This window comes from Plectropomus leopardus, chromosome 8, assembly GCF_008729295.1.
Source record: "Plectropomus leopardus isolate mb chromosome 8, YSFRI_Pleo_2.0, whole genome shotgun sequence".
In the NCBI taxonomy this organism is placed as follows: Eukaryota; Metazoa; Chordata; class Actinopteri; order Perciformes; family Serranidae; genus Plectropomus; species Plectropomus leopardus.
The window spans coordinates 15,066,807-15,082,851 of record NC_056470.1 but is presented as its reverse complement, the minus strand read 5'-3'; the positions used below and the strand labels follow the sequence as shown (position 1 = coordinate 15,082,851).

At 39.0% G+C, this 16,045-nt stretch overlaps 1 protein-coding gene across 4 annotated transcripts in view; it reads left to right on the top strand.

The window, feature by feature from the left end:
- Positions 1–2,138: 2,138 nt before the first annotated feature.
- clstn1 (calsyntenin 1) overlaps positions 2,139–16,045 on the top strand; it is a 46,420-nt gene continuing 32,513 nt past the window's right edge. For all 4 annotated transcript variants that reach the window (XM_042491304.1, XM_042491301.1, XM_042491302.1 and 1 more), the window contains exon 1: positions 2,139–2,387. In XM_042491304.1, coding sequence (XP_042347238.1) covers positions 2,306–2,387 — 82 coding nt within the window. In that variant the 5' untranslated portion in view covers positions 2,139–2,305. The remainder of the gene's footprint in view (positions 2,388–16,045) is intronic.

Genomic DNA, 16,045 nt, shown 5'->3' with positions numbered 1-16,045 from the left:
TTTATGAATACAGACTGGGTTGGTTTAATGACAACGGCCCAGTTGACTAACCTCTTTGATGTTGTCTGTGAGTATAAATCCTGAACTATTTAGCCTTCGTAGTCCACCAATCGGTCAGCACAAATCGTGCTGATTTATATCTGAGAATTATTTTGCAAATGTGAATACTTTTGCAATGTATGCACCTGCATTTAAACAATGGTGCAACACTCCTTGTTGTGTAAAATGTGTCACTCTTCCTAAATATGCAAATGGTATGTGACAGAGTATTAGTCTGTTAGATGAAGGCTGTTTGTATGAACCATTGCTTAAGTGGGTAAAATTTGGCTGATAATCTTGAAAAAACACTACGCTGAAACTGGTGGATATGTGTAGACTTTTCCTCTCATGTCAGACTGTTAGTTAACACAGAGGTTGTGATTTGTGCTTCACATTATTAGTGCAAACAGTTAAAAGAAAGATGTTAGTTTTCTCAGCTCTTTCATGAGACACCTGCAGACAGAAGGTGTCAAACATGCAGTGTAAACCAGGATCATTTTGTCTGGAGTCAAGATAGGTTTTTTGTGATTACCCATAAACACCAGAAACTTTTCATTTTACCATCAGTGAGCTGATTGGTGTGTTAATTAAACTGCAGAGTACAATCTTGAAATAGCAATGTTTTTTTATGATATTTTTGGCAGCCATCTTTATATGATAAGACAAATGGAAATTTCAGAGAACAAAACTGACCTCATGCATTGTTTGATTAACCTGACAGGAGACAAAAATAAACTGGCTGGACACTGAAAATTTCATCATTCCTTCTTGTAATGACGTTGCCATGTCCTCAAAGTACAGGTGGTCCCAGCCCTAGCTGTCAACTAGGTAATATAGCCTGATGTTTCAGTGCTGGTATAATAACTTAAAACACAGATTTACTGTGAATGGTTTTGAGATATGATACATTAAACACAAAACAATTACAATAATGAAGTTCTTTAAGCCTATATTTAGACACAAGACACCACAGGGCCTCACAATCAGGTGGCTGAGCAACATTTATTATGTCAGCTGACAATAATTCAGCCTTGCTCCCATGCAGGAACTCTTACTTAAAATGCCATTTTATTGTGGCTCTTTTTTTAATTTAATAAAAAAAAAGAAAAAAGAAAAAAAAAAAAGAGTAAAATCTTAGGTTTAGATTTATAATCAGAGATAGGGTGATTCTCTGCCATTACAGTTTTGCAGGTCAAATCTTCATTGGATACACTCTGGTTGCTGGCTAAACTGCCTTTTCATGGGTTTATATTATGATTCAACAGTTATCAAATTAATGCAGTTGTGGAATATAACTAAGCAGGCTATATCTATTCAAATACTAAAGTACAATTTTGAGGTACTTGTACTGTACTTCAATATTTCCATTGTATGCTTTAAACTTCTACTCAATTACACTCTCTTTCATTGTTTTTACTTAACTACATTACACCGATAAGGTTTTGATTTCAGTTTATGTTTTGCACAAAACAAAATGACTGAAATACAACATCAAAAGAATAACAGGCTGCACAGATGAGCTCTAGGAAACTCCTGGAGGAAGAATCTCACCTCAAAAGTCATGTAATTCAAAAAAAAAGCAAACACTGGGCAGAGAGCAAACATAAAATAAAGCATGTTACTTTGCAGGTTTCAATTATAAATATGAAATAAAAAATTATCAAAATTCCAATGTATTATAAGGCCTTGGTTAAGCTATCTCACAATAGATTATATAAAATAATTTAAATTGCCCCAAACATTATCAATGCATCAAGAATTATCTCCAGTCAGTGATTCTGAAATGGCTACTCTGCATAATGAGTACATTTACTTTTGGTAAGTAGGCCTGCTGTATTTTGATACAAATTTTACTTGAAGTTTGATTTGCTTTTTTAGACGGCTGTTTACAGTATAGTATTAGGTTACTACTTTAACTTCAGATGAAGATTTGAATACTTCTTGAACCACGCAGGCTACACATAAAGAGGGGCGCAGGAGTGCACGGGCTCTAATATGGGAGAATGTGTGTGAATCAGTGCGCAGGGAAGGTGTCCCACAAATATCCGACAGTCCCTGAACGCGTCAAGCTGCAAAACTGCGAGAGAAGCGGTGATTGAAGGGGATAGCAGAGCGGCGGCGGCGACGACGGCCATCTTAGAGCTACCGTGGTAACCGACACTCATCTTCTGGATTTTATTTTTCTTGTTGGAGAAACATCCCGCCTGACTGACGAGGGAAGAAGAAGGTTGTTTTTTACTTCGCCGCGGTTGAACTTGAAGTCGGGATGCGGTTCCGAGGGAATACACCATTTGCATCCGCTGTCGGACTGGTCCTCGGACTATTATGTGCGGTGGAGGCAGCTAAAGGTAACTAAGCTGGGATTTATATCCCGTTGTTTTGTGTCTGCCTGTTTGTGTCACACTGGTTTCTCCGTGGTTTCGTCGGGGTTGACAGTTAACGGTTGTCCGGAGCTTTCCGTTTTTTTCCCCCCTCCGGTCGTTAACGGTTAAAACAAACGTTAGCTAGACAGTGCGGTCCTGAGGGATGTTCAGGAACCTGCTCAGGGATGGTCAGCTCCGGAGCCGCAGCGGAGGGATGTAGCGAAGGAGCCTATCCCGGCGGCAGCAAGTGCATCCCGCGACATCATATCCATTTTTACCTTCAATTATAACACACATTACTCATTATATCCAAACCACAGTTATCACAAGTGTGTAAGATTTTATCGCGAAGCGTAAAATCACCAGGCAGGCTACTTTGGAGATAATATCAAGGCCACGAAACGACCCCCTTCTGTCATCTGCATTCAGGCTATTTCTGGCTTCTGGTTTCTTCTTCTGCATTCTTAACAATGTGATGTGAAAATGTTAAATATTTCTCACCATCTACGGAGTTTGTAACATTTTTTTTTTAAACTTACCTGTGTCTGGTACTCCCTGTACTTATCCCTTTTTAGAACATATTTGACTACATCTGATATAAGGCGAGTGATTATGTGTTTTCTTAGCTTTTCTTATTTATTTGTGATTTTTATTCTCCCATTAGTGGGCCTAATCCTTGGTTTGGCAACGTTGTGGTCGCACCAGGACGCAGCTTGGTTGGCTACGCATTGCAGATCCTCTCTCCAAGCCCCTGTTTTGTCGGTGGATTTAATAATTAATGTGCTGTGATCACAGGCTTAAGTAAAAAGCCCTCAGTAGGTCCGGGCCTGCTTACAATGCCCAGAGACTAAATAAGACCTGAAAGTGCAACTCTTCATTTGCAATGTCACCGATGGACATCACCACACAGTGAGAGGAGACATGCATTTATTTGCTGCAGGGCGGTCCACCTCCCTCCTTACAGCAGCTCACTGCTCAGACATGAACACCCTCACTGCATGAATTTATAGACTGTGTTTTCACGTTAAACTCAATCCACTGACTCCCCAGGGTGAGCTTCCTGTTTCAGGGTGTGTAAAGGCGGGTGCATATTAGTCACTAGCCATATCAGCATGCCTGGGCAGTCCCTATTGCTGGAGGCCAGTGTGTGTTGTTTTCTTTTAATGTTACACCCCGCTTTATTTTCTATGAACACACCATGAAAGGGATATTGGTGGCCATAAAAGTCTGCACAGGGGCTTCTAATCCAGCCATATTTTTTTCTGTTGCCATGTCAAGCAGCTGAGAATGCACAGCACCGGGAGGCCACCATTTGTAAAGCAGTAACTTAATTTATTTTTCCATCAATAGAAAGAAAAAAGGCCTGTAGCGGTTAGTCCTGGGTAATGTGTGATTCTGACTTTTTTATGTGGTAGCCAAGTGTGTGTTTGTAGAGTGCACCTGCTGACTTCCCTGCTCTTATCAGCGCAGGAGACCTGTGAAATCACCATCTTGGTGAGGTCTTATCTTTTATTAACCAAAGGTCACTCCCTCTTTTTGTGCGCCACCTCTTGTCACCTGCAGTCCGGCTTTGCCTTTTCACGGCTTGTTGATTTGTTGTTTTATTATCAGCCACCTTGTAGTGGATGAGACAGCATAACCCCCCCAGATTTTTCCCTTCATGCTCCTGAATCCTCTAGATTAGGTGTCTACAAATGATTTGATTTTATCACTGCAGAAGCAGATTGAGGTTTGGCACATTCAAGAGAGTTTTTCAGCCCTGGCAAGAGATATTGTAGCCTCAGCTATTCGCCTACACAAACATTCAGCACTGATGACGTGGCTACAACCAACCTTGAAGTATCTGGTGAAAAAAATATGTTTTTAAATTCGTACCTACACTATATGATTCATTACACTTCCAGCAAGGAACTGTCAGTGAGTGTAAAACTGGACAAACGCAGATCTTCTGTGGCAAGCCTGTTGAAGCTTCAAAGCGTTTTAGGTGATTAACTCTTTGGTGTTGTCCACTACTGTCAATATTTTTTTCCTCCTCCGCAGCTTCTCGTCTCGTCGGTGGCTTTTGTTGCTTGTTTTAAAGGTCTCACTCATGTAATCTTATTTATGTTGCTGTTACCGTGTGCAGCTGCTGCTGGGTGTCCTCATGTTCAAGAGTCAAACATTAGGTCTGCTGAAATGCACGAGCTTCCTCTGTGCACACACAGCCAGACAAAGGAAAAGCCGGCTGCTGGGAAGTTTCTCGGCCCATTCATCATCGAATTAAGTAGTTCTAGTTGAACAAATTGGACGCCCTGCTTTGTGTGCTGCTGAGTTAACATATGCGTTCTCCTTACATTGCAGTGAAGAATATTACAGGTTAGGTGCAGTGTTCTCTCCCAGTCGTCCTCGTCTTACATTCATTGGAGATGCTTGCCATTGATCCACTGAAAATTGCATGTCAGTTACGGTTAGAGCAACGAATCAGGTCAATATTTTTCTTTTTCAAATGTAACACCTCTGAGGTTTCTCCTGCAATGCAGCCTCATTAAAAAATCTGTTTATTTTCTATTTTTACATATACAGAAGCCAGGCAGAAAAAAATTACTTACTTTTTTATTTATTTTTTTAAAATGCTTTATTTTCTATTTTCAATGACAGATTTACAGGACATACAAAAAATTGAAAAGAAAAGTCAAACCCAAAACAAAACAAATGGGCTGCCAGCCAATATACAAACTTACATGAACAGTCTTTCAAAAATGTTGACATCTCAAGAGCATGCTAAAGTAACAATACTTTATTTTTTCCCAAAAAAATCAATACAGCATATTATTGTGATATTTTTGTGTGGCAATGTGGTATCAATTCATGGATGCCAGGTATTGATTTTTGTAAAAATTGTATATTGTTAATATTACAAGTTCAACTTAAGCCTATTAGAACAAGAAAATAAATTACTTTTAAAGGCCACTAGATACATTTTGCTTCAATAAAATGCAGTGACGTAAGATAAACAGATTGAAAATTTCATCGTAAAATAAATTTTTTAAATAAGTTTTCCTTTTGGGATATAATTTGCTGTTGAAAAAAAGGTAATAAATTGTAATTTATCACAATGTATGTTATCACATTACTCAGCATGTTACTACATCTTAAAAATCGCAATAATATTAATTAAGTATCGTGATACAATTGTACCGTGGGGTTTCTGATGATTCACACCCCTAATATCCTTTGTGTTCTTACTTGAAAAATGATTTAAATGATCATTATCACAAATGATTTATTAATCATTTCAGCTTTAGTCTAAATACATATTCACAGGCCTTTTCAGCCATACAAGTGGCCATCAGCAGCTTCACTCACTCAACCATTATTGAGATCTGCCTTCAAAAAACAACATTGATTGAAACCTTCTGCTTGGTTTATGAAAGTCTCTCATCACAAATAGGTCTATTGATTAAAGGATCACAGAAAACAAAGCGTAACATGACTGCGAACAGTGATCTGGTTGACCCTGGGAATATGCTCAAGTTTTCTATTTGTTGTAGACACTCCGATTCCTTATTCCCACCTCTTTAGCTCCCTACAGTCCATGTGACGTATGTCATCTTGCTATGTTATGGCAAACAGACAGTATGTGGATGCACACAGCTGACAATGACTGCATTGTTTCGACTCTCCCATGCAGCTCCTGTAACACTGTTTTGTGCCGTCATTCAGCGCCAGTTTACAGACTTGCTTCTCCTCAGAAATAACATCATTAAATATCAACCATCAAATCAGTTAAGTTTCAGATGTTTGACTTTGACCATGTCAGGCCTTTTGTCATCTGGTAAAACACAAAAGAAAATGTCAGCTGTCATCAGTGCGTCACTCCAGGTGGTTTTGATTGATGGGAAGGATTTTGTCTGATGTTTTAGTGATCTGCTCCACGTATTCCTCAGTGTCTTGTCACTACAAGATATGTGGTTTAATCATCATTAGTCATTGCACACAGATGCAACTTAAAAAGACCCTGCAGGAACTGCATATTTATAAAAATGTGCTATTTAAATTTTGATCGGCCCACCCAGGATTTGTACAAGGCTTTGTACTGGGATGAATTTTGCAAAATTTCCATTAAACAGACTCATGGTCTGAGTCATGGCCATTTAATATTATCCTCTTGTACCACCCTATATGCAAATGCAACCATAACTTGCATGATTATTCAAAGTTGCTGTGAGCATGTCATCCAAATTTTATTTCAGTTTTGCAAAGTGTTAGAGTGATAGTGTCAAATATGCCATGTCCAAAAGATGTTTGCAGCCATTATATAGAAACAAAATCCAAAAAACAAATGAGTAAACATTCTCACGCTCAGACTATTATGTATCAAATTTGGGGAAGATTGGGTGCTGTTTGTTGGAGCGGTTAAAATGATTTCAGAGAAAGTTCAAGGAAGAATTATGTGAGACCAATACTCATAAATTTAGAAGCAAATTTAGGGGGAAAATATGCTTCTACTCCTCACGGAACAGGATTTAAGGGCCAAAAAATGCCTTGTAACTGACCGCATGGTGGCGCTGTCCATAATCAAACCTGATCACACACTCACTGGGTTGTGACCTACATTTACAGCTAATATCTTAAAGAAATATCATGCTGGCAAACTGACAATCAGGACTGAGATAATGAAAGGACTTTGCATTGTTATTAAAGTGGGATTTATAATTGATTACTGCTTCTGTTGAGTATTATAAGAACCATTACCAAAAAATGTACCTTCTATTGCCCTGGATAACTGTTTACTTGCCCTACATAGAGGCCCTGTTCCTACAAGTTAACTCTTGTATTTTTTCAGAATTTATTCAGAGATTTCTCAGACGAACAAAGGGCCTTCAGGGCCAGACTTCAGGGGTCGGGATCTTGTCTAAGAACGTCACAATGTGGTCACTGTTCGAAGGATCACGACTCAAGCCCTTCAAGAATGTGTTTATGAGATAATCCCCTGAAAGTGCTAAGTTGTTGAAGCATTTCGATTTGGTAATTTGCCACTTAGTGCTGGAAAGATAGGCCATGAGAATACTGGACTCAATTTGGGTCGGTGGTGACTTTCCTCTCATTGGTGCCTTCAGGGACTGAATGGAGTCAGTGAACTGTTAAGAAAGGGTCATTCAGTTGTGAATATTAAGTTGTGCCTGATGACTGGGAAGTTGTGTCAGCCACCAAGAAAGAAGTTTACATTTGTGTGAGTCATTGGTACTTATTTTATACATTTGGACCTGCAGGTGCAGAGCAAAAAGTAGTACCCACAAATAAAAACACCAATATGAGAAAGTGTCAGAATCTCCAGGATTTTAACAGTTTTACCCTCATACCATACCATGATACTGATTTGTTAAATCTGCTCAATTAAGTTTTATTAACTATATGACTTTACAGTAGCATTATCTTGTGAAGATGATATTGCAACAAACCACCAAAATCCACAAAAAATGTATGGCATAAATAGCATTTTTTCTTCTTTAAAGAATTATTTCACCGATATAAAGAGGGTCCTCACACAAAAACCAGGTCGTCCATGCAGTAGAAAGACACAAATACTTTTGAACTTGGTGCTACATGACCAGAGACATTTGCTTTTGCTCAAGAGTCAGAACGTCTACAACTACCAGAATGCACTGTGCTGTACCAGACAAATAAATACTCCTGCTTGTGGGTCATGTAATGCAAACTTGCCCGCAATCTTATATCACAGTTAAACGGTAAGCTTTAACAAGTTTCTGAAAACATTTGAGGCAAGAAATGTGCAACTCAGTAACTGAATCTTGTTGTGTATTTGATCAGCGCTGTTTAGTTTAACTGTTTGATTGGAGTTTCTTCTGCCTCTGTTTTTACTGTTCAGGCACTGGTTAGATAGTGGGAAGTTTACCACAGTTCATGTACACATATTACCTGCAATTTTTTGACATGAAGGTGGTTTAAAAATTGTCAAAATATCCTTTTAAAATGTCATTATCAATGATTTATTTATTTTCAATAACAAAGACAGGGATGACATAAAGATGGGATAGAAAGCTAGGGGTGGGTAAAGGTCAATGATATACAGGAAATTGAAATAGAGATATTAACTTTAGAAGTGCATGGAGAAGATGTAAATAGTTATTGAATGGAAGCAGCTGTGTGGAGATGATTTGGGCAAAAAAGTATTTGAGTCTTTAATAGTACTTGCAGTAATACTAATTATAATAAATTAAGAAAGGACTGTTAATAAAAAGGAAAATCAATAAATGAATTAAAACAAACAAGCAAAAAGGGTTTTGAAAAAGAAAATAAATAAATAAATAACAGCAAAACCAATAGATGAATGAGAGTCGTGTCTGTTCCTGTGTGACTTTTTCCATTTGTGTGTCTGCCTCTTGTGTATATGTTTGCATTAGATGCATGTTTGTGTTTCTATTTGTGTTTCTATATATGTTAATGCACATAAATGTTTTTTTAAGGGGGGTTAGTCTAAACAACAATTAAATGTCACAAATGTAATTGAATACATTATCCTTATTGGTGTGAGTGTAATAAAAACCATAGCATACAGGTTTTAACTCGACCCGATTCTGCAGCTTATCTACCTCCTCCCTTTAGCACTGCAGATCTATTCACATTTGGGCGTGCCCACATCTAGATTCAGGCTCCTTGGGAAATAGGTAACCAAAGTGCACATTACCTGCCGCAGGTCAGCTGCACCCGAGCGCCTGCGCAGAGCTCCAGCCATCTTGCTCTCACTTCTCCACTCTCACTGGCTCTTTTGTGCCATTCACACAGAGAGGTGATTGAGTTGCATTCAAGGCTCTGCGACTCCCAACCCCCTTCTTAGAGGAGCACTATGGTAGTCGAGGGTGTGTTCGTTCTTTTGGGTGGTTCAGACTGCTCAGAGGACAAACAAATGTTGTTGCCTGGCAGAGAAACTGAGAGGCTCTCCTGTGTGAGCGGGGTGTTTAGGGAGTGAGGGCCCCTGAGGTCTGGGTTTCCTATAAGGGTCCCTAGAACAGTCCTTGGTCTGTGATGGAGGTGGCTTTCGTCAACAAGCTGAGGAGCTTGTAAAGCAAGACAAACAGAGAAGTGTGCCCAGTGTTTCAGTCCGTGAGCAGATTGTCCATTGATTAATCCCAATCCTAAAATTAAAAGAGAGCCGCTCACCAGTATAATTGAAGTCATGACTTGACTCATATTTGCATGCATGTCATTCCTTCACTTATTTGCCTGCAATTTCTGTTTGTTTCTCAAAGATATTTCTGTCTGACTTCAGTAAGGCCTGAAGCTGCCTCCTAAACTGCCATGAAGGGGCCCTGTGGTTGTTGTTGAAAGCACTCCTGCTTCTGGCAAGCACAGAGATGTTGAATAGTTAGAAATCAGTCCACAGCTGGAATTGCCTACCGCTCATATTCTCTGAGGCAGTTGATGTAAGTGGTGCATTTTGCATATTTTTCTGTATTTTTTTGTTACAGTTTAAACATTTTCAAAGCTTTTTTTTATTTTGCTGTCGCCATGGAACCACCTCAAGGTCTTACTATTACCTGAACACGTGCTGCCGTCTCCTTTCGTCAATGTACCACTGCAGCTAAAGGGACAAATATGAAAATCAACCTGGCAACTGAGAGGCTTTATTTAGTCTCAAACAATAAAAAAAGACAGACTGCACACTCTGCTTGTAGACCGTGCTGCCACTTATGTTGCCTGTGATTGGCAGGTTTTCCTATTAAATTTAAGTTATTCATAATTCTGGCAATCAAACATTTGCAACAGAGCGTATTTGGTATTTTTAATCAAAGTTAAACACGTGCACCAGCTGCTTATGTTTTGATTAAAGACATGTAAGCATGCTAACATTTATTTGCTCTGTTTCGCACTATTTACAGTCAGCTTGAGAGTTTATTTAGTATGGAAGTTTCTTTAAGTGTGAAAAGAAAGGGTAAATGTAAGGGAAATGTAAGTATTTTTGAACCTGGACCCTATGTTATCATGTTTTTGTGACAAAGTGAGTAATGGACTCATCAATTTTTAAAAATGGTCCTGTATTGTGAGAGACCGCTCCAGCTGCACCTGCAACACAGGCTGCAGTTTAATCCCGATGGGCAAAGTGTTTGTTTTTGCCACTGAGGGTCTCATATTGTTATTAAAAGTGCCTGACAATATAACAGAAAGGACTTTACAGAGAAATCCCATAGACTTTTTCACATTGTCGGAATCAGCTAGTTATTCAGCCATGACATTAAATATCTTTTAGACAAAACTAAAGGCTCATTTATGCTCCCTTTATGTACCAAAATCGATATGTACATTTCAAAAGTTGTAAATGTCACTGCCCTCATACTTATATGCGTCCTTTTTGATGGCATTGTACAGCCAATCAAAAGTTTCAGACAACAACAAATGGTGGAGAGGGACATGATTTTGTACCTTTTAACAGAGGCTGCACTGTATGTGGCATAGGTCTGTGCGGTCATATACATCCCTACATGTGGAAGGAGAATTCTTTTTTACTCATTTCAATACATATAACTAAAGATTACCGATTCATTCTGTTCTGCCATTATTTAAATTACTTCCTCATCTCTCATGGTCGTATCCTTCTTGAACTACATTACACTGGCACTCCTCTGTTTCATCTGTATCCATAAGCTTTCAGAAAACATGCACAAATACAGACAAATGAATGTAGAGAACGGACAGACGTCTCCGTCTTTCTCCGTCTCTCTATGTAACGATGAACATAAATGAGCCTTAAACCAAGCTTTCTGATCTCCGACACAACAAACTCTTGGTGGCTCTCCTCTGCAACTTTCACTAAAAGCTTACACTGTTGTTTTTCCTGTAACAAGTCACCTCTCACGAGACGGCTCCTAAGGGCAGAAAAGGTCAAATTAACAAACAGATTAGTGAAATGTAAGGAAAAATATTAATTTCTCTGTAGGGTCTTTATCATAATTTTGTCAGATACTCACACAGTCTGAGCCTGTCAGTGGCAAAAACACATTTAATGGATGTAAAATGACGGTGCACAATTGACCAGATTTCCTGTAGATCCTTAAAAAGCCTTAAATTAATCTAAAACTAAGGCCTTAATTGGTATTTAATGGTCCTAAATCAATCTTTCAAAAGACCTAAAACTGCAACGACATGAAAAATAGGATTTTAGGATTGTTTTTCTTCTGACGTTGCATTGTAAAATCTCAGATACTTGGTAAAAACTCTTACTTAATTAAATGATCCCTAAATGCCTCTTGCATTAGCGAGACCATTCAGGATAGTGGAACCAACAACACTCACATTTTGTTTCGGGTCAGGATGCTCAGGGCAGTGAGTCCAATGTCTGCTAGCTAGTGTCAATGTACTCTTGATAACGTAGGGAAGTATAGATCTGAAGAAAATTGGGTATTTAACCAAAATTTTACAGTAAAGAAAACCAGTAAAGGCAATGCACAAATGGAATTGAGGCAGAATGAGAAACGTAAGAAGACCAACAAAATTGCCAACAAACAGCAGGTATTTCCCAACTCTTTTCTCTGCCTCAAGACAAAATCACATTTGATGTTTCTGTAAACATTTAGGCAAAGTGATAACTGTCAGTTTATCTTTTTTTTTGTCTTAAATTGAATCCTGGATGGCATTAAAAAAATCTTAAAAAGTCTTAAATCCAACTTGCCTTTAGCTGTAGGAACCCTGATTGACTGTAGGGATTACATTGCAGCCTGTTTTGCCACTGCAGCGTGAGTGGTGTCTTTCAATACTGGACCAGTTTATATTCAAAAATACCAAAGTTTTTCTTTGAAGTACCGCACTAGAAACTAAACTGCTTGCAAATAGATACTTGATCTATCATTGCACTAAAGAGTTAAGTGTTGCTCAGTAGCCGATTTGCCTTACAGGGAGGTGTAGTAGAGCTTCACATTTGCATGTAATCAAAGAAGATGAAAGCCCGCAGGCAGTCACACATCAAAAGTAAAATATGAGCTAAATCGATGAAGCAGATCTTCAGAACGCCCCCTAGGCCTGACACTTGGCCGCACCATCATCATTACACAACACGCCCTCAGAGGTTCCCAGGCATTATCGGGCTTCATCTGATAATTACAGACTGATCATCTGCTGCAGTGATGCTGCTACAATCCAGCCAGCTGTGGTAGTATTCCAGCAGCCTGCTAACAGTCTGGTATCATCGTATTTGGTTAAGTCCGTGGCAGTAGCGAGGGTTATACAGTAGCTGGACACGTGCTAAGCTTTTGGTGAGCGTTGGGGAGGCAGAGTGATTTTATTTCCCCTCCATGAAGAAGAGACATCACAGCACTGGCATAGAGGGAGAGAGAATGTGTACAGGCATCCTGTTGAATCTCGGGATTAGCAGGACCTATTGTGGCCCTAACGTTCTCACAGGAAGTTTTTCATCACGGTTAATAGGTCAAACTGTAAAGGTTAGGCTTCAATAAAAGAGCTAGGCAGCTATAAAGGGGCTTTGTCTTTTTATTCTGTGAATGGTCAGTGGTGTTACCCTGTTCTTTGGGGGTCATGAAAGTCTGTCTGACTGTTAAATATGTGCCTCCACAGAAAGTGAAAGTCTTCTTTGGAGTTTTATATTATTGATTGTTGATGTTGTTGATGGATTGCGGTTTCTATTTTAGGAAAATCTGAAAAAAAAGTGTCTATTTAGCCTTTTCAATGCAACACCATTTATTGTGAATAAATTAGTTGCTGTGCTAATCACAATGCACAACAAGTAGTTTTGTTCAGGCAACTGTCTGTGGTTAGTTAAAGTGGGGATAGCTTAATTTGATTCCTATTGAGTTGCTTTGTAAACAACTACAACAGAAGGCTGCAGCTTAAGAATTCATCCTACTTTAGGATTAACTAATCTTTACCTATTTCCACACATGACAAAGCGTGCATCATTTCAGGAACCACATCATTTGAAAGCATTAATGGCCTCTTAAAAAAAGTGCACAGTACAGCCGACAGAGACATAGAGATGATCAGTCGATGGCTTGGCACGACACAGCTTGGCACCATGGATGTATTATAAGCCCACGTAGTACTTTATCCTCGTCCACCTATGTCAGAAGTCAGCTGTGTTTCAACCCTTGTCTCTCTCTCCCTCTCTCTAAAAAGTTCTTGTTCCCCTGAATTCTCCATTTATCATTTAGACATCTTCAAAGTGGAATCCTGGTGTTGGCAGACATCTTTTTTTCATGTCATTGTATCATGCTTGTCGTAAGACATGCATAATAAAGATTTGGCAGCTGTGCATGCTTTGTTTGATGACTTGCTTGTCGCCTGACCTTGTCAGTGAATGAAGTAGATGCATCCCATTATAGGATTAAGTGTCACTGGCTTATTTTGCTGCATAACAGGATTGAATACCAGGTACTGTGTTGCCCAGCTGTAAGTGGGTCCACTAAGTGTCCATCTGTGCTCCTACATTAATGTTTTGATGTGTGTTTGTCCAATTCTTCTGACCTATCATTCCTTTCTCAAAGATCTGTTAAAGGAGTTTATTTTGCTAGAGAAATTTGTTTGGCAGTGGATACAGTATATGGGTCCATTTGTTGTTGGATTTTTGAGGTGAATCTCTTTTTTTTAAAGATGTTTCATTCTACGTCAGCATGGGATTATGTGGCAGGGTTATATCTATTATTTAGCAAGAGGCAAACTTCATCCCATTATATCTGTGTATTTATATCTCAACTCTTCATCTAATATTTATATTAAGGCCAGTGGTTCTCTGTGCTATAAATATGATGGTGGGTCACTGTAGTTCCTTAACTTCACAATATATGCATGTTTTTTTTTTTGTTTTTTTTTTTACTTTTTTGCTCCTTTCTGTTCAGCTTTCTTCAATCACTCTTCTGCCATCTAGCAGTAAAAGACGCATTTAATGGAATTAATAATGTAACATCTTTACTTCTTGTTCCTTAAGGCATCCTGTAATAGCTTAGTGACTTGAAAATTAAGTGTCACAGCATCGTCTATTTTTTCAGCAGCTATCTTCCCAACAGATACATTTAGTGGCAGAGTCTTGCACAATCATTGTGCTCTTCTTGTCTTCAGTGTGAAATTTGCTGAAAAAATAGTAATTCCAATAAACAGTTTAACATTCCTTTTTTCCTGCCGTAACAATGACCTACATTGTTGTGACTTTCATAGGTTTGACTTGTGAGGATTTAGGAACATGATCTCTTTTGTCATTCTACACTGGATTAGCAGAAACAATCATTAGATTGGTTGATCAACAGAAAATTAGTCTGCAACATATTTTTATGAGTGAGTAATTGTTCAATGAATTTACACAGCAAAAAGTGTCAGCCATCATCTGTTTTCAGATTCTTAAATTGTAGGATTTGCCTGATTGGACAAAACAAGCACTTTGAAGATATCACTTTTGGCTCTGGGAGATTGTCATGAGTATTTCTCCCTGTTTTGTGGGGTTTAGGGCTGGACCCATATATTCAGCTATTGGAGTATTTGATAATTGGGTAGGTATTCGGTTTTCAATTTAGGCATTCAGATGTTTTTTTGCAGAGTATGAATGCCATTTCAGTGTTTGTGGTACTGCTGCTGCACCTGTCACACACAGTCACAGGAATGATCATTTTACCCAACCGTTATTAACTGAGTCGAATCATTTCTGTGTCGGTGTTTCCAGCACCGGAACGCAAACACATGAGCCTCCCTCACAACTCACCCTGAGCAGAGCCCTTTTTTCTGCAGCACAGAGCAGGTGGATTTCAAAATCCTCCATAAAATGAGGATACCTATCATTTTAGACACAATGAAAATTTACAGACTAATTTTACACTGGACAGATTGTTGTACTGATAACTGCCTGTAGTTGGGGGAGTTAAAAAAACTCAAAGTTTCACAAAGCTGTCGACCAGTTGGAGGCACATTAGGCTCTCTCTCGCACAACACTGAAGCTCCGGGGTGCATGGTGTCATTCTCACCTGACACACAGTCTCTCCCCACCCAGCGGTGAAGCCGTGAAGCGCATGGTGTCTCCCTAACCTCCTGACTGTGAAGCTCTGGGGTGCAAGGTGTCACCACAGTGTCTGTCATTGTGGCACTGCAATGTTTTCTGAGATGATTATTGTGCCGTGAAAATTTCATACCGCTGCAACCCTGTGTATTAAAAGATAAGACATTATGTCGATTGACTGTGGATACACTGCAAAACTATTCTAATCTTTTTAAGCATCATCTGCAGAATGTCAGTCAGAGGGATCTTGACAGTTTAATGTTGATTATTCGTTTGGAGTCAAGAGATTTCTCCTAAATTATCTGCTTTTATGTGATTGAAGGAGTGAGTCTGCAGGTTGTAATTGGGCCAGTAGTGAGTATGCATTGCATTAGATGAATTGGTTTCCTTCTTAAGTTAAATTAAGAAAATGGCATTCCTCCACGCTGAACATCATCAGTGTTGCAGCAGCGGGTCCTCTTCCTAGACTGCCTCAAACATTTCAAAGCCCCTTTCCTAATCTCATTTTATCTTAAATCCGAAAAGCCTCCCCTCACGAAAAAACAACTCGTCCCTTGTTCACAATACAGTCTCTTATTTATAAGAAATCTTATCTTATAGGTAGTATATGTGATAAATCACCCACTTTCTGTGAATAATGGTGTCTGTATTTCTG